The sequence below is a fragment of the Mesoplodon densirostris genome, chromosome 1 (genome assembly GCF_025265405.1).
Source record: "Mesoplodon densirostris isolate mMesDen1 chromosome 1, mMesDen1 primary haplotype, whole genome shotgun sequence".
Lineage (NCBI taxonomy): Eukaryota > Metazoa > Chordata > Mammalia > Artiodactyla > Ziphiidae > Mesoplodon > Mesoplodon densirostris.
In genome coordinates this window covers 107,653,667-107,676,598 of record NC_082661.1, presented here as the reverse complement: position 1 = coordinate 107,676,598, position 22,932 = coordinate 107,653,667, and the positions used below count along the sequence as shown (strand labels likewise).

At 51.9% G+C, this 22,932-nt stretch overlaps 1 protein-coding gene across 4 annotated transcripts in view; it reads left to right on the top strand.

The window, feature by feature from the left end:
• PIGG (phosphatidylinositol glycan anchor biosynthesis class G) overlaps positions 1-21,643 on the top strand; it is a 37,921-nt gene extending 16,278 nt beyond the window's left edge. For 2 of the 4 annotated variants that reach the window (XM_060107454.1, XM_060107453.1), the window contains exons 7-13: positions 3,644-3,861; positions 4,027-4,308; positions 5,591-6,048; positions 8,363-8,554; positions 13,775-14,084; positions 17,681-17,844; positions 21,398-21,643. In XM_060107454.1, coding sequence (XP_059963437.1) covers positions 3,644-3,861; positions 4,027-4,308; positions 5,591-6,048; positions 8,363-8,554; positions 13,775-14,084; positions 17,681-17,844; positions 21,398-21,611 — 1,838 coding nt within the window. In that variant the 3' untranslated portion in view covers positions 21,612-21,643. The other 2 variants (XM_060107455.1, XM_060107456.1) reach the window with 2 other exon arrangements.
• Positions 21,644-22,932: the final 1,289 nt, after the last annotated feature.

Sequence of the window (22,932 nt, the reverse complement as noted above, 5' to 3'; positions counted from 1 at the left end):
CCCACAGATGCAACCATGTAAGTCAAAATCTTTCATAAATTTACTTATTCAGCAAGTGCTGAATTTTTTTCACTAAGTTCCTATTTGGCCAGGGGCTGTTGAAAGCACTAGAGACACAGCAGGAGGAGAGCTCTGCCCTCGTGGAGCTTATCATCCAGAGCGGGAGAGAGAGAAAAGCAACAACAGATGTCAGATAGTGATGGGCGCCTTAGGAAAAGGCTCAACCAGGGAAGGGTGGGGATGCAGGTGGGCGAGGGCCACTGGGGCAGGTTGGCCTGGGAGGGAGCCTTGCGGCAGACGCAGAGTCTTGTGGTGGGGATGTGCCTGCACAGTCAAGGAGTGACCAGGGGCCCGAGTGGCTGGCACTGGCGGAAGGCAGAAGGAGATGAGGTCTGAGGGGTGAGGGCCTTTTGGACGTTGAAGGGGTTCTCACTTCCATTCTGAGTAAGTGGGGAGCTCCTGCAGGGTGTTGTGCAGAGCTGAAACCTTCCACTTGCATTTTCAGAGGCTCTCTCAGGTGCCCGTGTGGAGGGCTCTGTGTTGTGCTGCAGCAGAGCCAGGAGGCTGGTGTGCTACTTCAGCGCAAAGGGAGGGAGCAAGGGCCCAGGCAGTGGGATCCGGGACAAATGGTTGGTTCTGGATCTGTTTTGAAGGCAGCGCAAGCAGGTTGGCTGATGCACTGGATGTGAGGTGAAGCAATCCAGCGACATAAGGAACAACTTGGGGTTTGCAGCTGAACAGTGGAAGGATGCAGTGACCATCACTGAGGTGGGGAAGGCTGTGGGAAGAGAGGGCTTGCAAGGCAGGGTGCTTGTGTGTATGCTGGGGGGCCGGGGCGGGATCAGTGTCCACGAAGCCAAGTAAAGAAAGAATTTCAAGAAGGAGAGAGTGAGCAGATGTGTTGAATGGGGTTCAAGGTAACATAAAATGAGGAATTGAGGGGACTTCCCTGGCGGTCCAGTGGTTAAGACTCCACACCTCCACTGCAGGGGGCGTGGGTTCTATCCCTGGTCCGGGAGCTAAGATCCCGCAAGCCACGCGGTGTGGCCAAAACTAAAATGAGGAACTGAGAACTGTCCGCTTATATGGCAGGTGAGGTCTCAGCAACTTTGCTGACAGAGCGGTTCACGTGGAGACAGCCTGGCTGGCGTGGGTGCAGGTGAGGACCAGGGACAGGGCAACGGTCTGGCATCTAAGGTGGATGGGGCCCAAGCGGGGCGTGTCCTTAGTTTTAAGCTGCGAGAAACTAGAGGGTGTTTATATCTTGGTAGGACAGCTCCCCAGGACCATACTTTCAATCAGTTTACTCTGACCCATCCAGGGACGTCAAGGCTAATATTTGACGCTGGTGCTGGGGCTCGTTGGGAAATGCAGAGGAGGTCACCTCCCAGTTTGAGGCAACATTTGATGGGATGTTGGCAGGTTTTCCTACTTGAAGTGGTGGGATACTGCCCAGTGGAGTGAATGCCTGTGAGTTTGTGGGGAGATGTAAACTGACGTTGAGTTGGTTGTGGAAGACACACCCTGCCAGCGGGGAGTGGTTGGGAACCAGATGTCCTGAATGGCAGGAGGGCATGGGGAGCATCAGCTCTTAGATCGTGAGACAGCCCCGCCAGCAACTCTGTCAAAGGTGAGGCCCGACCACCGTGCACATTTCAGTGCAGACCAGAGGCAAATAACGTATGAGTTTCGTAGCTTTTGCAAATCTGTTGTTGGTAGCATGTGTCCCTTCTCCTATACCAACAACTGATAAAAACGAAAACCAAAAAACAGTGGGGTCGTTTGCTTATTTCAGGGATAGCAGAGTAGGGAGGACTGAGCACTGCAGTGGCTGTGGCCGTAATGAGCCTGTGACATGAACAGAGGGCAGTCCCCGGAACGAGAAAGCACCCCCAGGGCCTCACACCCCCATCCAGGATGCCCGTCGTCTGCACCATTAGTGACAGTGTTTCCTGAAGCAAAGCTGGGTACATGTCTGACAGGGAAATAGATGTCAAGGCCTGCCATGATATCCACCCCAGTCTGATGCAACTCGCTCGTCTGACCACTTTTTGGTTGTAGTGGGGGCTATTATCACCTTTGGACCTTTGCGTGTGCTCTTCCTGCTGATTGGATGCTGTTCTACCTGTTCCACTGGTTAGTTCCTGGGCATCCTTTACATTTTAGCTTCACTGTCAGACCTCCCTTGTCCCCCACGCTCAACCCCATTCTTAAGTCAGTTCCCTTTCCGTTACCAAGGGTCTCTCACTATTCCGTCTATAGTATATTTTCCCTCCGTAGTATTTTTCACTATTTGTAGTTGCACGCATGTGTGACAACCCTGCTGGATCACAGACCCACATTGGCAGGACCTATCCTGATGCATCTAGCATGTAGTCAGTGTTCAGCCCATTTTTGTTTGGACGCGTGCACAGGTGCCCCCATGTCTGACTTTGGGGTGGTGGAATGTAGCAAGTACGGGTACCAGCTTGGATCCAGACTTCGACCCCAGCTCTCACCTGCCTGCCCATGAGCGGGTGTCTGAGTTGCCTCCTCTCTGAAATGGGTGTCTAACCTTTCCAGTCCCATAGGTCACGGGGAGAGGACCTGAGTGAGGGCTTAGGGTCGTGCCTGCCACCAGCATTTGGTACGGGTCAGCTGGCTCCAGCAGCAGTGGTGGGGCTGCAGGCATCGGGGCCCACGCTCAGGGATTGTGCTGTGAGGTTGCCGGGCTATGATCAGGGAAGGCGGGGTGAGTGCACTGCTGGTGGGCTGGGCCAAGGCCCCTGAAAGGCATGGCCCAGACCACCTTGGAACAGCTCTGCTTGAAGTTGAAAGAGCATGTTAAGTACCAGGGAGTCTCGGAAAAGAAGTTCTTGCTCTGCCGACCAGCCGAGTTACAGGTGAGTCTGGTCCAGCCCTGAAAGGAAGGAAGGCAAGCCCCCTGGCCTTGGGCGGCACGCCACTGTCATCCCCAGTGGGGAGCCAGCTGCAGCCGGGGCTGGGCTCCATCCACGAGCCATCACGCAGCCCTGGCTTTATGTCGGCCGTGGATCGTTCAGCCGGTGTGGTGCATGGGAGACATAGCTCAGCATTGTGGTAGGAGGGCTGGGAGACTGCCATCCCTTCCCAAAGAAGACTGGTGAAGAAGGGAAGCAGGTGAAAGAGGGGCGCTGACGGTGAAAGGCAGGAGGGGCCGGCCTGCCTCGGGGAGGGGGATGCGGTGGAGCAGGCGTCAGGCCACTGCCTGCCCCGTCCTCACCCAGAGCGTGAGAGTCGGAAGGATTTTGTAGAACTGAGGGCCTTCTCGTGCAGTGCATTTCTGGGGTGTTTTATATTGCACCTTGAGGAAGAAGAGTGGAGAGAGAGAAGGGGGAGGAGGCGGCAAGCGGGAGGCAGAGAAGGAGGGGCCGAGCGGCGGGCAGACGCTGCTGTCCGTGGCGTGCACCGAGGGCTGGCTGGCAGGAAGGACGGCAGAGGACGGGCTGGCTTCATCTGTTGGGGTTTTACCGGAGGTGTTGGCGGCTACCCCCACCCCCAGAGTTCATCTTGGTTAGGTGTCAGGCTCTACCATGTGCCATGAATAACTGAGGACTCTGAGATTACAATTACACATGTGCGTGCATGTCGGTGATATATGTGTGTTGCCTTTTCTTCTTGTCAGAGCCTGGATTTGAGCAGTTTAAAGTGTCAGAAAGGTTGCACGGGAACTGGATCAGACTGTACTTGGAGGAGAACAACTCAGAAGTCCTTTCCAACCTGGGAAGCAAGGTTCGCAGGCAGTACTTGGACGCGCTGAGGACCCTGAGCCTATCCCTGAGCAGACAAGCAGCCCAGTATGACGTCTACTCCATGGCGGTGGGGACCGTCCTGGTCCTGGAGGTATGGCTGCCTGTGCAGTGTTGCGGCTCCGCTGTTAAACTGAGCAGCTAGCTCGGCCGGGATTTGGTAGTTTAAAGGATGTAGAGTACTAGTATTTCTAAAAAAGAGAAAGGAGAGCCCCCTGTGTGTTGATGTCACGGACACCACTGCTGTTTCCTGTTGCAGGTCCTCGCCCTGCTCCTGCTCAGCGTCCCCCAGGCGCTGAGGGGCAAGGCCGAGCTGGACGTTCCTCTGCTGTCGCCCGTGTTCTCTCTGCTCTTTTACCTGCTGCTCCTGGTTCTTGCAGCGCTCCACGTCGTCGTGTGCACCTCCTCGGGCAGTTCGTGCTACCTGTGCAGCCTCCCATGGCTGGCGGCAGGCGGAGTGATGGTGCTGATTTCCACACTGTTCTGCGCAGTCATATCTGCTCTCACCAGGATGTTTGCCAGTGGAAAGCGTCTGAGTAAGGTAAGGCTGGCTTTCCAGATAGGCTGTTCTTGTTACTCCAGCTGATGAGACGCGGGTTAAGCCCCTGGTGTGTACCAGGCATGGTGCTGATGGGAGCTGAGGAAAGGGCCCACCCTTCATAGGAGCCGACAGGACGTGCTCACAGTGGCTGGTCTCCCGGCTCCCTGAGCGTCCCGACTTCACACGCTCAGACCTGTGCTATCAGGTCTCATGCCTTCCTTCTCAGTTAGAAAGAAAGGGTCCCTGGGACTGTAACCAGGGGACTGTGCAGAGCGGCTGGCACAGAAGGACAGGCGGCTGGCACAGAAGGACAGGCAGCTGGCTGACAGGGGGTCAAGAGGAGAGAGACCCCGTCCTCATCCTGCCTCATAAAATACACTTTCCTGTTCTAGACTGATGTTTTCCTTTAGAATTCTTGCAAGCCTTTGGCCTCTGACACCTTCATTCATCAGCTGATTGTGGTGGCAGGGTGGCGAGAGAGAGGTGGGCAGTCCCAGTTGGTCCACAGTGTGCAGAGCCCGAGGGACCCAGTGCAGTGACTCCAGGCCCCCAGTGCAGCTCCTCATCACAGGGCCACAGACGCCCCCCAACCCGACCCCGCCGCAACCTGTGTGTTGTCGTTTAGCACACATACCTCTCCCCGCTGGAGCATGGGCTTCCCTAGAGCAGTCTGGTTCTCCAGGGCCTGACCAGGGTCAGAGTAGCAAGCTTCGTCATGTACTCGCTGCACACAGTTAGTAGAACAAATATTGAATAGTATTGAATGACGGCCATTGAGTCTTCATTTTACTTTAAATGCTTTAAATTAGTGTATTTAAGGGCAAGTACTGTGATGCCAACCGTTGTACTGGAAACTCTCTGGATTTCTGGAAAGTTCTTGGAGAACTTAGGTGTCTGGTTTGGTGGAATATACCCTTGGGGCTCTTTGGTTTCGAGTAGCAGGCAGTGGCTCAGAGGGCAAGGACGGTGCAAGAAGGGACAGGCCTGGGACTGGTGGGCGAGCGCTGCAAGCTCTGGCACTGCCGAGATGGTTTGGGTCCAGACATCTTCAGTCTCCTTGTCACTCAGCTTAGGACTTGCAGTCCAGGGAAGGACTGCCCTGCTGTTTCCACGTCCTCCTGGCGGTGCTCGGGGGGACAGGGACGAGTGCGTGCCGGGCGTGAGGAGCAGCAGGTGTCTGTCACAGCAGGTTAGGTTCTGTGAGCGGAAGCTATAAGCTCGGGCAGCAAGAAGATGCGCTGTTCAGATTCTTCCCTTACAAAATACATTTTCCTTTTTACAGAATCCACCTCAATCCAACTCAAGGTGGTCGGAGTTAGATCTTCTCATCTTGCTGGGGACCGTGGGCCACATGTTGAGCCTGGGCGCAAGCAGCTTCATCGAAGAGGAGCACCAGACATGGTACTTCCTCGTCAACACGCTGTGTCTAGCTCTGTGCCACGAAATCTACAGAAACTGCTTTCTGGGAGACGACTGTGCGCCTCAGCGTTGCCCGCACGTGGGAGAGGAGTTTGACGGGGTCTCAGCGGCCCCACAGGGCAAGAGCACTGGCCCTGACGTGTGGGAGCTCGACAGAGCGTCCAAGCACCCCTCTCCCCTGGAAGCGCTCAGAGGCCCTGAAAGGTGGATGGTGCTGGCCAGCCCGTGGGTGATTCTGACCTGCTGCCGGCTGCTTCGGTCACTGAACCAGACAGGTGTGCAGTGGGCCCACCGGCCTGACCTGGGGCACTGGCTCACCAGGTGAGAGCATAAGCCGTGGCCTCGGGCCAGACCCTCCATAGGCCTGTTTTTCATATTCAGAATAGAAATGGTATTTGAGGTCTGAAGAAATAGAAAACTAACCCATGATTTGACATTGAGAGGTGAATTTATTTGAAGCTAGCTTGATAGTTTGGTTTTTTATTGCTGAATCACTGTAAGTGTTCCTGTTTGAGAACCTGTGAATTTTAAAATGATCACTGCAGCAGGATGTAGTTTGTCACTCGCTGCCCTGTCCCCGACGGTGCAAGGCTGGGGTGACAGGCTGGCAGGGCATGTGTCCAGGAGCCCTTGGGAGAGTGGCTTTGCCTTCTGTGCTTCCGCCCTTCTCTGTCCTCCTTCCTCTCTCCCCGCCCCCAGGAAGGGCAGCTGCATTGATTGGAGCCTGTAGGTGAGTCTTCAGCCTCCTCTGAGGCCTCTTACGAGTGGCTGGGAAATGTAGTAGAAAGTATAGCAGATACAGAGGATTGAAGTACAGAGAAGAAACTAGGACAGAAAAGACCAACATTTGGCTATATCATAAGTTTTACTCTCTGTCAGTGAAGGCTTAGAAAACTCAAGTATGGGAACAGTGAAATGAAAAAGTATTTCCGAGAGCGACAAGGGTCACTGTCGGATCGCTGGTAACAGCTTCTGTGAGAATTGTCAGCAGGAAGCAGGACTCAGGAAGGTCGTAGACACATTCCTAAAGGAGGAAGTGCCAAAGGAAAGAACAGGAAGTGCTCGCTCCTGCTCGTGGTTCGGGAACTTCAGTTAGATAACAATGTGTGGTTTTATACATGATGAGGGAGGGGCCAAAAGCCCAGGCTTGGCGAGCACCGCACGGTCCTGGGACCACACGCTGGCACAGTCCTTTTGGAAGATACCTGGAATTATGCATCAAAGGCCATAAGATTGTTTATTCCCCTGGCCAAATAATCCTCATGATAAATTTCTCCCGAGTGTTAACAATACTAGCAAACCTTCGGCAGCCATAGTAATCACAGGTAGGTTTTTCAGGTTCCTGCTGTGTGCCCACTCATTTCATTTTCACAGCAACCCTGAACAGAGGGCGCTGGCCTGTCTGCGCTTGGGGTGTGAAAGCAGAGGGGAGCTGGGGCAGCACCAGGCGGAGCCAGAGCATGTGAGGAGGAGGGCGTGTGCTGGGGCAGCACAGACAGCTCACTTCTTCTTTTCCTGGGAACTTGCAGCGCTGCAGGAAGATTTGCTGATTTCCACCCAGAGATGCACGAACATGGCGTGCAGGGATGCCCCCACCACCCCTGGCCCACTCTCCAGGGTGCAGCTGTGCCCACTCCTGGGTCTAGACCCTCCTCCAGCACGCTGGACCCCCACCCCTTTCCGTCAAGGGTGCTCCCCTCCTGCAGCACGATTCTCCCTGTCAGTTTGTAAAGAGGCTGCAGTTTCGGTGATTTCCTCCTCCAGGGCAGAGCCTTCAAGAGACGCCCAAAGTCGCCGGCTCTATGCTCCATTTTCCATTTGTGACAATTAACAATCCAGGATCTGCATGGAACATGCAGCTTACAGAGCAACAACAGAGGCCCCAGTGTGGCCCCCATCACTATCTGCCATTCCCGGGACCCACGCCCTGACACTGGCCTCCTTTCCTCTGCATCTTTCCAAGTCAGTTTTTCCGTATGGCATATATATACCTTGGCTTAACAGCTATCGAATATTTGGGCTTTGTGAGCATGAGCTGCAGTGAATAGAACAGGAAAGAGCCCTGCCTTCCCAGGGCACAGCTCACAGAGGTATCAGGGAGTGGTGGGCAAGGGCCAGGCAGAGAGAGGGCCTGTGACAGCTATGTGCCCAGCCTCTTCACTAAGTCTCCCCACCTGGGAGAGGGCAGACACTCCTGAGTGAATCTGTCTGCACTGATGAGTGAGTGGAAGAGGATAGTGCCAGGATGTGTGCGTCTCCCATGAGCAGGCGCACACTGGTAAATACGCAGTTTGCACACAACCTCTTCACCTGTGGTTGGGGAAAATGAGGCTGCCCCGGAAAGGGGGCACCAGGGGAGCCAGTGGACAGTGTTAAATATATCACTGCCCTGGCCAGTGCAGAGCTGATGGTAGGTACCAATTGTGAATGAGCAATGAGAGATTGGGTTAATGGCCCTTTATTTGTTCCACTTTAAGAACCTCTGTTTGAATTTAAAAGATCAAAAATTTTCTTTTTTGCTTTTCAGGAAAATGAGCTCTTTTTAGTACAGTTCTTAGAAAGCCACTTGGTGTAGATCCATAATATCACTAGTTATCCTTGGTAGTAATTTTTGGCATTTTACATTTCATTTCAGCTCTGATCATAAGGCTGAACTCTCTGTTCTGGCCGCAGTTTCCCTCATCATGATTTTTGTGTTGGTTCAGAAGAGGTGCTCCCTGGCATCAAAAGTGGCCATGGCGTTTGGCCTGCTGGGCATCTATTGCTACAGGGTGGCCATTGGAAATCTGCTGTTCCCATGGCAACAAAACAACAAAGACATTTCAAAGTAAGTGTACTGGCAGACACGAGCATTTGTTTTTAGATCTGTTCTAATGTTTTATGTACTAAAAAAAAATGCCATGGGGCTTCCCTGGTGGCGCAGTGGTTGAGGGTCCGCCTGCCGATGCAGGGGACACGGGTTCATGCCCCGGTCCGGGAAGATCCCACATGCTGCGGAGCGGCTGGGCCCGTGAGCCATGGCCGCTGAGCCTGTGCGTCCGGAGCCTGTGCTCCACAAGGGGAGAGGCCACAACAGCGAGAGGCCCGCGTAATGCAAAAAAAAAAAAAAAAAAGCCATGCAATCTTGAGAACATTGGAGTTTGGTCTTTGTGAATTGTGATTTTGTCAACAGTTACTGACAGTGCCTCAGTGAGCCAATTCTGTTAGCCTGTTTTTTTGATAGGAGAGAGACAAATAACCTGGAAGTAAGGTCACTAAGATTTATTTTTGTTTTTAGTAAGGGATTCTTTAAAAATAAAGAATTTAAAGGGTTCAGTTTTGCTCCATCAAGAAGTAACTAGTAATGAGGATAATAACGAGTGGATGCTTCCTAGCAGTTGGGGGGCGAAGCATGCGAGAAAACCAAACTTTCCCATAACTTATGTGAGCTCCTGGAGTGGGGGCTCAGGGTGATTGAATCGTCAGTACCACTTTTTGCATGTCAAAGTGGGAGCTTTTTTGTTTTTAATGGTGATGTGGGCTGGGGTGGGCAGAGCCTGTTCTGGGGGACTGTTCCTAAAACGTGTTAAGAACCTTGACTTGTCCAACTCTCTGACTTGGGTGTCCTCTTATACTCTTATAGAATTTATCTCAAAAATACAACCAGAGGTGAGGTGAGAGACTGGGATACGGGCATGCTCTCTGAAGCATTACTTTACAGTTGCACAGAGTAAAAAACAAGGTAGTTGGCCAACAGTAGTTGGATAAGCCTCGGAGTTATGGTTTCAGGTCTTACATTTAAGTCTTTAATCCGTTTTGAATTTATTTTTGTGCATGATGTAGGAGAGTTGTCCAGTTTGATTCTTTTAAACGTAGCTGTGTAGTTTTCCCAACAACATTTATTGAAGAGGCTGTCTTTCCCCCATTGTATATCGTTGCCTCCTTTGTTGTAGATTAATTGCCCATATAAGTGTAGGTTCATCTGGGCTCTCTATTCTGTTCCATTGATCTATGTGTGTGTGTTTGTGCATTACCATACTGTTTTCATTACTGTAGCTGTGTACTATGGTTTAAAGTTAGGGCATGTGATACCTCCATCTTCGTTCTTCTTTCTCAAGATTATTTTGGCTATTTGGGGTCTTTTGTGTTTCCCTACAAATTTTAGAATTCTTTGTTCTAGTTCTGTGAAAAACACCATTGGTATTTTGATAGGGATTACATTGAATCTGTAGATTGCTTTGCGTAGTATGGTCATTTTAACAGTATTAATTCTTCCAATCCAAGAACATGGGATATCTTTCCGTCAGTTTGTGTTGTCTTCAGTTTCTTTCATCAGTGTCTTATAGTTTTCCAAATACAGGTCTTTTACCTCCTTAGTTAGATTTATTTCTAGGTATTTTATTCTTTTGATGCAGTTGTCAGTGGGATTGTTTTCTTAATTTCTCTTTATGATAGTTTGTTGTTAGTTATAGAAATGCAACAGATTTCTGTTTATTAATTTTATACCCTGCAACTTTACTGAATTCATTGATGAGCTCTAGTAGTTTTTTGGTATTGTCTTTAGGATTTTCTATGTATAGTATCATGGCATCTGCAAACAGTGACAGTTTTATTTCTTCCTTTCCAATTTGGATGTCTTTTATGTCTTTCTCTTATCTGATTGCTGTGGCTAGGACTTCCAATACTATATTGAATAAAAGTGGCGAGAGTGGGCATCCTTGTCTTGTTCTTGATCTAGATCTTTTCACCACTGAGTATGATGTTAGCTGTGGGCTTATCGTATGTGGCCTTTATTATGTTGAGGTATGTTCCCTCTATACCCACTTTCTAGAGAGGTTTTTTTTTTTATCATAAATGGATGTTGAATTTTGGAACAGCTTTTTCTACATCTATTGAGATGATCATATGGGTTTTATTCTTCAATTTGTTAATGTTGTGTATCACTTTGATTGATTTGTAGATATTGAACCATCTTTGCATCCTTGGGATAAATCCTACTTCATCATGGTGTATGATCCATTTAATGTTTTGTTGAATTCGGTTTGCTAATATTTTGTTGAGGATTTGTTACCTGTGTTCATCAGTGATATTGGCCTATAATTTTTTTGTGTGCAATATCTTTGTCTGGTTTTGGTAGCAGGGTGATGCTGGCCTCATAGTATGAGTTTGAAAGCATTCCTTCCTCTGTAATTTTTTGGAATAGTTTGAGAAGGATAGGTATTAACTCTTCTCTAGATGTTTGGTATTGCTTTCCTAAACAGAGAAAGAAAAACAAGTGTTATCCTCTCTAAAAAGGTGTCAAGGTGAATTCTGAGTGCTATGGCCCGGTTGTTTGGGTGGTTGAGGGGCACAAGGGCCACACCTGGAAACAAGACCTGTCAACTGGTGTGGGACGTCAAGGTGATGCCAAGGGCCTGGCTGAGGTGACGGCAGAGTGGCAGGCCTTCACCTGAGGCAGGGAGGTCAGGTGGGGAGGGCCTGGTGGGGAGACATCTTAAAGACTGTTCACTTCAAAGTCTGAGACTCTGGGCAGATGTCAAGGCTGGATGTCACATGTGAGGGCGTCCAATCCAGGGGTGTTTGTTTAAATCTCAGAGGGCAACACATGAATAAATTCCTCTTTCCTCTCGGATGCACCTGATTTCAGCATCACTCCAAGACTTCGATGACTTCCTTACCTTTCATGGATAGAACAGCATGTACCTTGTTGGTGCCCAAAATATAGGCCAGTGCACCCTTTCATTAACCTGCACTGCTTGGTTCACATCCGTCCCGTAGAATGCTTCCATCCTCCACCCCCATCTGTCCTGATTCTGGACCCCTCTTGGTTCTAGATGTGCCCCAATTCTAAAGCTGCCCTAATTCTAGGTCTCCCTGAAAGCTGCTTCTCTCCTTTCAACCCCCGCAGGTGCTGCTGTCCATCGGTATTCTAGAATCCTCTACATTTAACTCTTGACTTTCTTCTCCACTCTGAAGCCCAGACCTGGCTGGAGCAGAAAGCCAATTTTCAGTGGTTCTGGATTTGCAGGCACAGCTGACTGGTTAGGGCAAGAGGTGGATCCATTAAAGGCATCCGGTGGTGCTCTCCCTCCTGTTCACAGTCAGTCTGCCCTGGCGTCCTCCTTGATACAGAACCCAGCCCCTTTCTTCTTTGAAACTTCTCTACTTGGGCCTTTGCTCATTGCTCCCTCTTTGACCCTGTGGGTCCATCATCAGCACTCAGCTTAGCACACACCTTGGCTGTGGTTGCATCTGACCCCAGCTCCTCCACCAGGGTGTGACCCCATGGCGGGCCTCATATCAGTCTCTGGTGTCTCCATGTTGCCAGTAGATAGTGCTCCACTGTTTAAATTAAACGGATCATCCTTAAAAAAAAAAAAAAGCATTTTTAAAAAACGCAGAAACTGGGCTTCCCTGGTGGTGCAGTGGTTGAGAATCCACCTGCCAGTGCAGTGGACACAGGTTCGATCCCCGGTCCGGGAAGATCCCACATGCCGCCGAGCAACTGAGCCCGTATGCCACAACTACTGAGCCTGCACTCTAGAGCCCACAAGCCACAACTACTGAGCCTGCGTGCCACAACTACTAAAGCCTGCGTGCCTAGAGCCGTGCTCTGCAACAAGAGAAGCCACTGCAGTGAGAAGCCCGCGCACCACAACGAAGAGTAGCCCCCTATCACTGCAACTAGAGGAAGCCCCGCATGCAGCAACGAAGACCCAACACAGCCAAAAATAAATAATAAATAAGATAAATAAATTTATTTTAAAGAAATGCATAAGCCTTTTCCTAAGAAAATCTGATATAGGAAAATTCAGTTTTCAACACAGATACGTTCTTTTTTTTTAAATTTATTTACTTTATTTAATTTTGGCTGCATTGGGTCTTCATTGCTGTGTGCAGCTTTATCTAGTTGAGGCAAGCAGGGGCCACTCTTTGCTGTGGTGCGCAGGCTTCTCATTGCGGTGGCTTCTCTTGTTGTGGAGCATGGACTCTAGGCACGCGCGCTTCAGTAGTTGTGGCTCGCGGTCTCTAGAGCACAGGCTCAGTAGTTGCGGCACACGGGCTTAGTGACTCTGCGGCATGTGGGATCTTCCCGGACCAGGGCTTGCTTGAACCCATGTCTCCTGCATTAGCAGGTGGATTCTTAACCACTGCGCCACCAGGGATGTCCCCAGATATGTTCTTAAGGTGAACATTTCACTTAAAATTTTATTTACTTAGCGTCACTTTAAATAATCAGCTTTTCTAGTATTATATAAAATGTTTGATTTATGAAATTGATCTAAAATATGCTTTAGGAATATAAAGTGCCATAAATTGTATCCTTTACAGATGATGACTGTGCTAAAATACTTAATCCACAGTAGTATTTAATATTTACTGTGTACCAAATGCTTTACGTGCGTTCTCTTGTTTAATTGTCAGGACAGCCTTGTGAGGTGTAGGTACCATTTCTCTTCATTTTATGAATAAGAAGCTGAGCATCAGAAGTTGTAATTAACTTGCCCCAACAGCAGAGCTCGTCTGTGGCAGTGCCCAGACTAACCTGGCGCCACCTTCCTCCAGACCCACAGTCTGGACTGCACCACTGTATGTGTGTGTCTGTACACACATGCAAGCACGTACTTAAATCTGCTTGGTTGTGAACATGCTCGGTTGTGTCTTAGCACTTACGAACTTACGGAATTTCCTGACAGAGCTGGACCTTATCCTACTGCAGTGGTTTTTCAAACTAACGATGCAAAGTAGGTGGACAGTTCTTTTGGCTACAAGTAATGGCTCTGGTCCTACACCCAGGTGATCCTTGGGCCACATGAGCAAGATTTCCTGTAAGCCGGCTCCATCAGAGAAGTGAGCACAGAGAGGACAGGCCTGCCGGCCTCTGGGCAGGGGGTCCTGGGGGGCTGATGTGCAGAGGCAGACGCCCTCGCTTCCACAGAGCTTCCCCGGCAGGTGGGTCCTGAAGCTTGTACTGTCAGCTCAGTAGACACGTGGTTTTCATGGGAAAACGTGTGTTTGAATTTCTCTAGCTGGTGCTAATAAATCTGACTTGTTTTGCTTTCTTTAGGGGCATTACCGAAGCTCGTTTTGTTTATGTCTTTGTCCTTGGCATTCTGTTCACGGGCACCAAAGACTTGCTTAAATCTCAAATCACTGCTGATGACTGCACAGTCAAGGCTGTGGGCCTCTGGGAAATATACAGTGGGTTAGTTCTGCTGGCGGCGCTGCTCCTCAGGCCTCACAATCTTCCCGTCTTACTGCTGAGCCTTGTGATCCAGACCATCCTGACTCAGTTCATCTGGAGGCCCCTGAGGCACGACGCAGCTGAGGTCACCGTGATGCATTACTGGTTCGGTCAAGCGTTCTTCTATTTTCAGGTGGGTTTTCATCATTATCATGAGTAGAAGACTATTAACTTTTTATGTCGTTTATCTTTTAGTTTTTCTTTGAGAAAATTTTACCATAAGCTAGGAAGTTACCATGTATGTTTAGTGAAAGAACTGTCAGTATGGCGTGGTGAATTATGCTTAAATTGCACATATAACATAAAGTGCATTTAGTTATTTAAGACAGACATCCTTGGGGGCAGTGTATAGTAGCTGCGCTGGATCTGCTTTCAGCGGGCGGTTAGGGAAGCGCATCGTATTCCCGTGGCTTTACCGGATGTGGATGATGACTGCTCTCACCTGCTCCCCTGGCTGTCAGCACTAGGCATTTCTGGGGCTCCTCACTTGGTTATTAATCTCTTGGGCCCCGTGGTTGTCATGTCTTCTCTCCAGTGTTGAAGGGCCCATAAAGGCAAGTCCAGCCGCCGCCAGGGTAGACTTCAGTGTGCAGCTGTGTACTTGGGAAGCACCTGGAGAGGTGAACAGAGCATCCAGCTCCTGGCCTTGGAGGGACCAAGTTCCGCCGCAGCCTTCCCACACCGCTGCCCTGGTCAGGCGGCCCCGCCCTCGACCTGCACCACATGCGTCACCCCGAGGGTGGAGCGCAGTGGAGCGCAGTCGCCAGCGTCCCGCCTGCTCCGCGCTCTCCAGCCGAGGAGCTTGGCAACCCTACTGAACGTCTAAGTGTGTTTTCCCGTCTGTACAGTGAGGATCTGTATTTCCTCCCTTCTCCTCTGTCTAGACCCTGCGCTTGCCTGGTTCTCTGTGTCCCAACAGCTTGGCCTAGGGCCTCTTCCTCGTCTCCTCCTCCTCCTCTCCTGGTTTCCTGCTGCTTCCAGCCTCACCACAGTCGCATGGCTTTTCCTTTTGTTCCCTGAAGCCCAGAAGTGGGTAGGGATAAAGTGCTAGAAACCTGTAAGTCCTGGAGGGATGTGACCTGACCCTCCCCCAATCTGTGCCTCCCCAGTCCTCCAACCCCACTTTACTTCCATCTCCCTTTCAGTCCAGCTGTAGCCTCGCCCCAAGTACCCCCCACTTCAGTGCCTACCGTTGTCACCAGGACCCCGCAGCGATGTCACAGCTGGGGTCCTTGCGGACCCAGGGCGTGGACCGCACCTCCTGGAGTCTGAGCCGCCCATCGCGGGAAGGTGCCCTCTGACAGCCGAGCGCCGGACCACGGATTCTGTTCCTTGTATGCCTCATGGTGTTTTACCACCAAGGACAGAGCTGTTCGTACCTCTCAGAAGAAATTCAGAAGGTCACAGGCGTCATGGATGTGGAGAAATGCAGAGCTTGCATTTCCAGAATTGCAGAGTACCAGCCGGGAGTGGGAAGACAGCGAAGGGACCAGCGTGAATGCGGGCCCCAAGGGAGGAGGGAGGAGAGCGGCCGGGTGCCTGTTCCGAGCGCGCCTGCGTCAGAGCTGTCCTGCCGGCTGGTTGGTGTAGCTCATGTGTGGCCTCAGAAGGACCGTAGGTTTCACTGCACATCTCCAGAAATGTCCAGACGGCCCATGTCAGTCTGTTTCCTCTCTTCACCTGGACGTCACTTGCAGGCTTGTTCCTGGGGGTTGCCTCCTGTCTGGAGGTCAGTTAACAATGGGCACTCTGTCTCTGAGCACAAGTGGCTTGGTGGGGATGGGAACGCTGCCACATGGGAAGGTCGCCTCATCCCTCTCCCTTCTCCAGGCTCCCCAGGGCCCAGCTGAACAGCGGGCTTGTCTCATGAACGCAGGACACCCCTGCCGGGGGGCGCACAGCCCCACAGCTCTGTGTGGGAGCCCTCCCGGCAGCGCCCACACAGTCTACAAGCTGCAGGTGTGTCCTGGGGGCACAGCAGACCCTGCTGGCCTGATCAAGCAGGTGCCCACAGTCTCCCTCTGAACCCAGACGGAGAAGGCAGCTGCTGGCCAGGCAGCCTGGCTCAGCGCTGAGGCCTCAGTGTCAGGAAGACTGACCACAGGTAATGCCCGAGCAAGGAGGCAGACTCGGACGTTCGGTTTGCTCCTCTGGGGCATGTGACCTCGTCCCACGGGGGTGAGCACGAAACTTCTGTGACGGCATGTGATGCTGGCACATCTCCGGCGCTGCCCATGGGCAGCCAGAGTGCACGAGTCCAACGGCCACGGGCGTCCCTGCAGCAGGCGCCATCAGATGTGCTAGAGGCCCTCAGGAGCAAGACCAGCGCAGGTCGGCCCTTGCACGGGGGCCCCACAGCAAGTCGGACGCGCGGCAATTGTGCGGGCTTGGGAGCAGAGCGCCCCTGGGCCGTCCTCATCTCCCCTCCCACAGCCCTTCCCTCTGGCGTCTCCCTTTGCTCCCTGGCGGGTTTCCTGGCAGGAGAATCACAGGCTCTCCGCTTCTTCTTCCAGCCTTCAGCTCACCAACTCCTCGTGGTATGGGGTCAGGAGCGTGGTGCCCAGCTGGCATCCACAGCTCTCCGCGGGCCCCTGGGTCTCTCCCTGCCTCGATTCCCCACCTGCACGGTGTCGGGACTGTTGAGGATCTAGTGAGTTAACGCAAGGAAAGCCCCAGAGCATGCGGGCCGCGCCTTAGGCCAACCCTCTCTGACGGCTGAATCGGCTTCAGCGGGACCTCCAGCGACCTGCCTGGTGTCGGACCCGCTTTTCCATCTTCGGCCCACCTCAGCGTGGCATTTGGGACTCTTGTTCTTGCTCCCCTCCTCCTCTCAGCAGCTCTAGGGTCTCCTTCTCCAGGGAGGGAGTCATGCAGTTAGGGGAAAGCCCAGGTGGACATGGGCAGAGCGGGGGGTCAGGGGGGAAGCTGCACGAAGGAGGTTATAGTCGAGGGAAGAGCACGGCTCTGAGATGTTTGGGGTCTGCACCACGACCCAGTGACTGCCTGGAGTGGCACACGGCCAAGGGAGAAGGTGGTGGGCTTCACCCAGCCGGACTTGTGTCCCAGGCCGTTGGGGCAAGAGCTCCTGGGAGGGGCCTTCGCTGGGCTGGGACAGACATTTGTGCTGTCAGACCCGTAAACATCATGAGTGTCTCAGAAAAGGCCCCCAGCGTCAACGAAGACTGAGAGTGGAGAGGGACTGAACCTTCTGAGACCCTTCCCTTGGATTCAAAACCCCACCGTCCCTGTGTGGGATCAGCTGTCCTGTTACTGGCCCGGATCTTGCATCTGACACCTGAGCCGTACGCCAGGCAGCCAGCCCGCCCGCCCTCCGCCACCTCACAGCGGCGTCCACCCTCGAGCGAGCCATGTGGCAACACCGCCCTCAGCCCCCCCAAGCCACGTGCAGCCCTCAGACTGGGTCCCTGAGGAGGGAGGTCGGTGTGTCTGTCTGAAGTAAATAGATCTGCGGAAGTTTGGAATTTTCCATAGTTCATCATCAGACTTACATTTGTATAGTTTCTTGAAGGTAAAAGACATTCCACTTGCTCCTCCTGCCTGGGCGTGAGGCGGGCAGGTGGAGGGACAGCATCTAGGGTCAGCCCCGGAACCAGGAGTGAGCGGGCAGCTGGGGCTCCTGTGTGTCCAGGTCACCGTGACCGGCTCTCACAGTTGCTAGTGGCCATGGAATGAGACCAGCCGGCTCAGCATGTTTCTCCCCGTGTCCAGGGAAACTCCAACAGCATTGCCACCGTGGACATCTCAGCAGGCTTCGTGGGCCTGGACGCCTATGTGGAGATCCCAGCCATGCTCCTGACGGTGTTTGCGACATATACGGGGCCTGTGCTGTGGGCCAGCCACCTGATAAACTTCCTGACCTCAGAAGCCAGCAGGTGAGGCTCTTTCGTCTTTAATCTGATGGCAGATTAACTCCTGTTCCAGAGACAGGGTGCCTGAACCCCAAGGGCTCAAAGGTCTCTTTCATCGGTTTTCTTTACCTTGAACAGTCCACAGTGCGTGGCAGGGCTGCTCTGTGTGGGGGTGGCTCAGACGCCCCTGCTGCCTTTTTCCAGCTCATACCAAGGTGTGTCTCCAGAGGGACAAGAAGGAAAGTCTCTTTTCATTTTCTCTACTTGCTGGTGACCTGGTTGAAGCACGGGGTGGGGGGGATGGGGGGGTTCCCTTTGGAACAAGAGAACAGGAGGTGCTGGTTCTCACCTCCAGGATCCCTGCTGGAGAGAGGAGCCTGGACAGTCCTGAGGGGCTGTCCATGGGGGTGCGACTCTGTGTTGCCCTGTCCTGCCCCCATGGAGTCCAACAGTCACCAGCCCCAAAGGCGCCTTTCCCACCGAACTGACGGGGCAGCCCACTGCTCTGTCCTGCCCAGCACGTCCATCCGTCCACCCCTCCCCTGCCTGTTTACTCCACAGCATTCCCACCCCCTCACATGCAGTGCTTCCTTCCTTGTTTATACACCGCTCCCCTCAGAAAGGGGGCTTCATGAGGAAGGGGCCTCCAGCTTCTACCCACACAGTAACCTCGGTGCCCGGGCCCACCTAGCAGAGTGCAGCCCAGGTGGTGTGTGGCTGCCTGATTCTGTGCTTCCCACATGGGCCCTGGCTCCCCGGTCTGTAAAACGGGCGATGGTGTCACCGCCATGGGTTGTAGGCCCATGTGAGGTGCCGCGGGGTGTGAGGCTCCCTTAGCGCCTCTGAACTCCTAACACGCTCCCCTCCGCACCCTGGGGGGTCAAGCGGGTTAGGGAGGCCCCAGGAGGACACTTTGCAGCTGAGGGGAGGGCGAGCTTCCTGCCCCCGCCCCCGTCGGGGCCCCCACTTCTCCGCCCGAGTTACCAGTGCAGGCCTCACTGTGGTGGTGTCTGACCCCACACTGAACCTGCCCCCGCTTCCTCAGCCTCCTTCACGGGTTCTTCTCAGACCCACGTGTCACCCCCAGACCAGCTCCTGAGACACAGGCCTCCGGGACCCTCTGCCTCTGCACCAAGCTCACGTCCACATCGATGGATGGGGCAAAGGTCAGCGTCGGATTTTGGAGCAAGAAAGCAAGGGACGGCTCCCCGTGAGGAGGGTGGGCTTCTGCTCTGAGGCCGCTGGCTCCCGGTGGGCACCACCTGCTCTCTACTCTCCAGACTGCCATGGCTGAGCCCTGGCTTCCCTAGCGAGAGGCTCTCTTTCCCCAGCTGCAGGCTTCCTGAGGAAGAGGGACGTGCCTGCATGTGGCCTCTGGGATGTCTGTGGACAGACTCCCCTCTGATCAGCTGCTGCCGATCTGGTCTCCTACGAGCCGAGCGCCTCTGGCGGGAGCGGAGGGACGTGGGGTCGCTGTGCGGGGGGGCCCAGGACGCCCTGCCAGTCTTTCCTGCTGGACGTGAGCCCACGTCAGCTGCAAGATCGCTGCCGAGCTGGGGGTTCTTTCATTAACGGATTCCTAGGTGGATTCCTGGGGGGTGGGTTTGCTGCGGTCCAGAGGCCCAAACTGACCGACAGGTGTCTTTGCATTTCGGGGACCAAGGGGCCGTGAGCCGGTGAGGTGCGCTCACCACTGCCCCAGAGGGCTGCCTGCTCTGTAGCACGGCTCTCTGCATGTACCGCGTCTGCAGACCCCAGGGCTGCTGGGCAGGGGGACCCAGGCGGGTGAGGACCAGACGGTGAGAGCCTGGGCTTCTGTGAAGAGCAGCTTCCTGGTGCTAAAATCACAACTTGGTTTTCCTGGCACTTCTCATCTATTACACTTTTACTGGGGAGAAAAAAAGACAGATGAAAGCATGTTTTTAAAGTGAGTTGAAAGCATTTTAATCGGTTGGAGAGTGTTGTATGATGTTTTCCCTAATTAAGGAATGTTTCTCCTTTATTTTAGAAAAGGTTTTTCTTCTTCATTTTCACTCAAGTTTCACTCATTGTTTCTACTTTTTCTAGTAAAATAAGGAAACTATAACCAGATTAAAGTGGTAGAAAAAGAAAATATATTTCTAATGGCTTAAAATTTAGGCCCTGGGTGGCCCGTGCCCCTCTGCTTTAGGGGCTGGCCTCCGGTCTGGAGCTCGGCAGCGGGGACAACTGAGCAGTCCAAGCTGCAGGTCCTTCGTTCATCCCCTAGGTCGCAAGTTGTCATTTGTTGAGGTTACAGGAACTGTCACCCCACTGGCTGTCGCTCTGGAAGGAACCCCAGTCAGTGTCTTCCAAGTGTGTGAAATCGAAACACAAGGAAGTGAGTGTCCTGAGCTCCCCTCCCTCACTGTCTGGTTAAGAGGGGAGCGGAGTCAGCAGGCTCCCAGCTGAGCACAGACGCCCTGATGCCCCAGGAGGGGGCAGCAGAGCCCGCGCTGAGGCCCGTCATCCACTAGGCCTTTCCCTAGGGTGCCCTTTGCTGGGTGTTGGGAGAAAGGCCCTGGGGAGGGAAGAGGTGATGCTTCGGGGCCCAGCTCTCCAGGAATCCCCTGCCGGGTGGACTGGGTCCCAAGTGGGACCCAAGGTGTGGGCGTGAGGACTCACTCCAGGAGCGTGTGGTCTGGTGGGGCAGCGGCAAAATGAGCCAGTCACAACGCTGGTGTGAGGGGTCAGGACGGCATCCCAGAAGAGGGCCTGCAGGTAGGAGTCAAGGCTGCGTGATGCATCAAGGAGAAGTAAGCAGAGTGTGTTGCCTGCTGAGGGTGACGGGCAGCTGGAGATCCCAGCAGGAAGGATGGGCACTGAAGCCCCAGTGGGGAGCCAGTTAGGGCCAGGCAAGGACGCCTTCATGCGTGATGGAGCCCTTGCTCTGGGAGGGGTGAGCAGCAGCGATGCACGTCATGGATGACCTCGGACAGGCGACCTGGAGACTCGGTGCGGGGGTGAGGAGAGGCGCCAGGACTGGAATCTGGAAAGCCTGGCCCCTGAGGATCTGTGGGGTTGACAAGGAGTGAAAGGTGCCTGAGTGGTGGAATTTGTCATCCTGAAATGGTCACAATCCCCGGAAGGTGCCTTGAAGAACAGGCTAGATTTAGATAATGGTGTGGGGATGGCTTGGAAACAAAGGCAGTGCACGCATGTGCCTTGAGGGGGACTGTTCTTATTTCAGGAGTGAGCCAATGTCCCCAGACCAGACCAGACAGACCAGACACCCCACTGGACACCACACGTATCTCATCCTTGCGTGATTTTCTTTTCATTGTTTATATGTTATAACGTGTATAATTTTAAAATAAATAACTGTAGAATTTGGGGGTGCATCTTTCAAAACTATTTTGCAGATTGTGGTGGCCCTGAGTGACTGGAGGTGCCTGTCTACAGCTGTCCTCTCCTCGGGCGCCACAGTGCCCACCAGACTAAGTCCCAGGAACAGGAATTACTGTAGTCAAAGTACAAATATCGATTATTTGTGTGTATTCATGCCTCACATGATCCAGAAGTGGCGTGTACTAATGCATGTTTCCCTTTTTATTAACAGCGGTTCGGCACTGAGTCATGCTTGCTTCTGCTACGCACTGATTTGTTCTATTCCAGTTTCTGCATATATCATTTTGGTGACATCCCTGCGTTATCATTTATTTATATGGAGTGTGTTTTCTCCAAAACTTCTCTATGAGGGAATGCATCTACTCATCACAGCTGCTGTCTGTATATTCTTCACAGCCATGGACCAAACCAACACAAAATCTTAGGCTAAGCTATTAAAAAGAATATATTTTTTAAACTTTAGTGTTTACTTCATAGATTTGCATAATGAAAGGAATCTGTTTAAATGCAAAATCATTCTTAAAAAAACAAGGTGTGAATTCTATAAGGTTGATGAATAGTTTCCATTTTGACTACTGTACTTGAATTTAGGTTAAATAGTAAGTGTTTTTAAAAAGTCATTTTAAAATAGTTAGTTTGGATATGAATTGTATTCCCCTGTTGACAATCACTCCAGAAACTTCTGAACTTTTAATTTCCTCTGGATAAGTTACCCAAATTTATCTGTTTAAACTGAAGAATAAAAACTTTCCAGGTTTGTCACGGTGCACGGGAGCCTCGGAGGGCCTGGGGGCTCTGTGGGATGGGGCTCATCTGCTGCCGGGGCCCCCTCGCAGAACTCAGGAACTACCAGGGCCCCCAGCTGCTTGGGTTTATGTGGGCTACGTCTGTCAGCGTTTATGGCATTTAAAATCAAAACTAAGACATTGAAAAATATGTATTCATTTGAAAATAAGGTTATAAACCCATTGTGTGTTAATATAACATTTTAAAGAAAAATATATTTTCCAAAACAAAAATATTGAGCGAGGAGAGTGGCATTGCTTTACATTTTTGTAAATCTAATGTCTGACTTAATTGAAGGCGGTTGGATTCTGCATCTGTCTGTTGTGGTCTGTGTGTGTGGTTGCAGCAGTCGCACAGATATGTCATTGGAAAAGGGAAGAGTACTTTAATATCCTTTTCTGATCATCATGGATATTCTTTCTTGATACTGCACTAAAATTGGAGCTGTGATAGTTTCTTAAAGGTTAGTTGGAGAAAGAAGAAATGAGCGTGTGTAAAACAGGTGAAGACCTACTCAGGTCTCACCTGAGTGAACAGACTGGCACCCATGTCCGCTGCCAGGTTTGACAAGGACTGTGGCCATGTTAGGTACTCTTCTTGGGGAAAGCTGGGTGAATTGTACGTGGGACTCTCAGTAATATTTTTATAACTTGTGAGATTTAAACTTTTCAAAATAAAAGTTATTTTAAAAAAGAACAGATCAGTTGCATTGTGGAATCTGAAACCATATCAATGAACTTTCATGCTCTGCTTCATTAAAATCCATTGATCTGTCTTGCTCCCTGAATGGATCTTTTACACGGGTGTGATTCTGTAACATCTGTATTATCATTTGGAAAAAAATGATTCTTTAAGCTATATAGATCTTCCGAATGTTGACCCAGTCCATCATTCACGCAAATTCACTTGTTATGTCACCAACAGTCTCATCAGAAAAGTTTTTAAATATTGGAAGCTCAC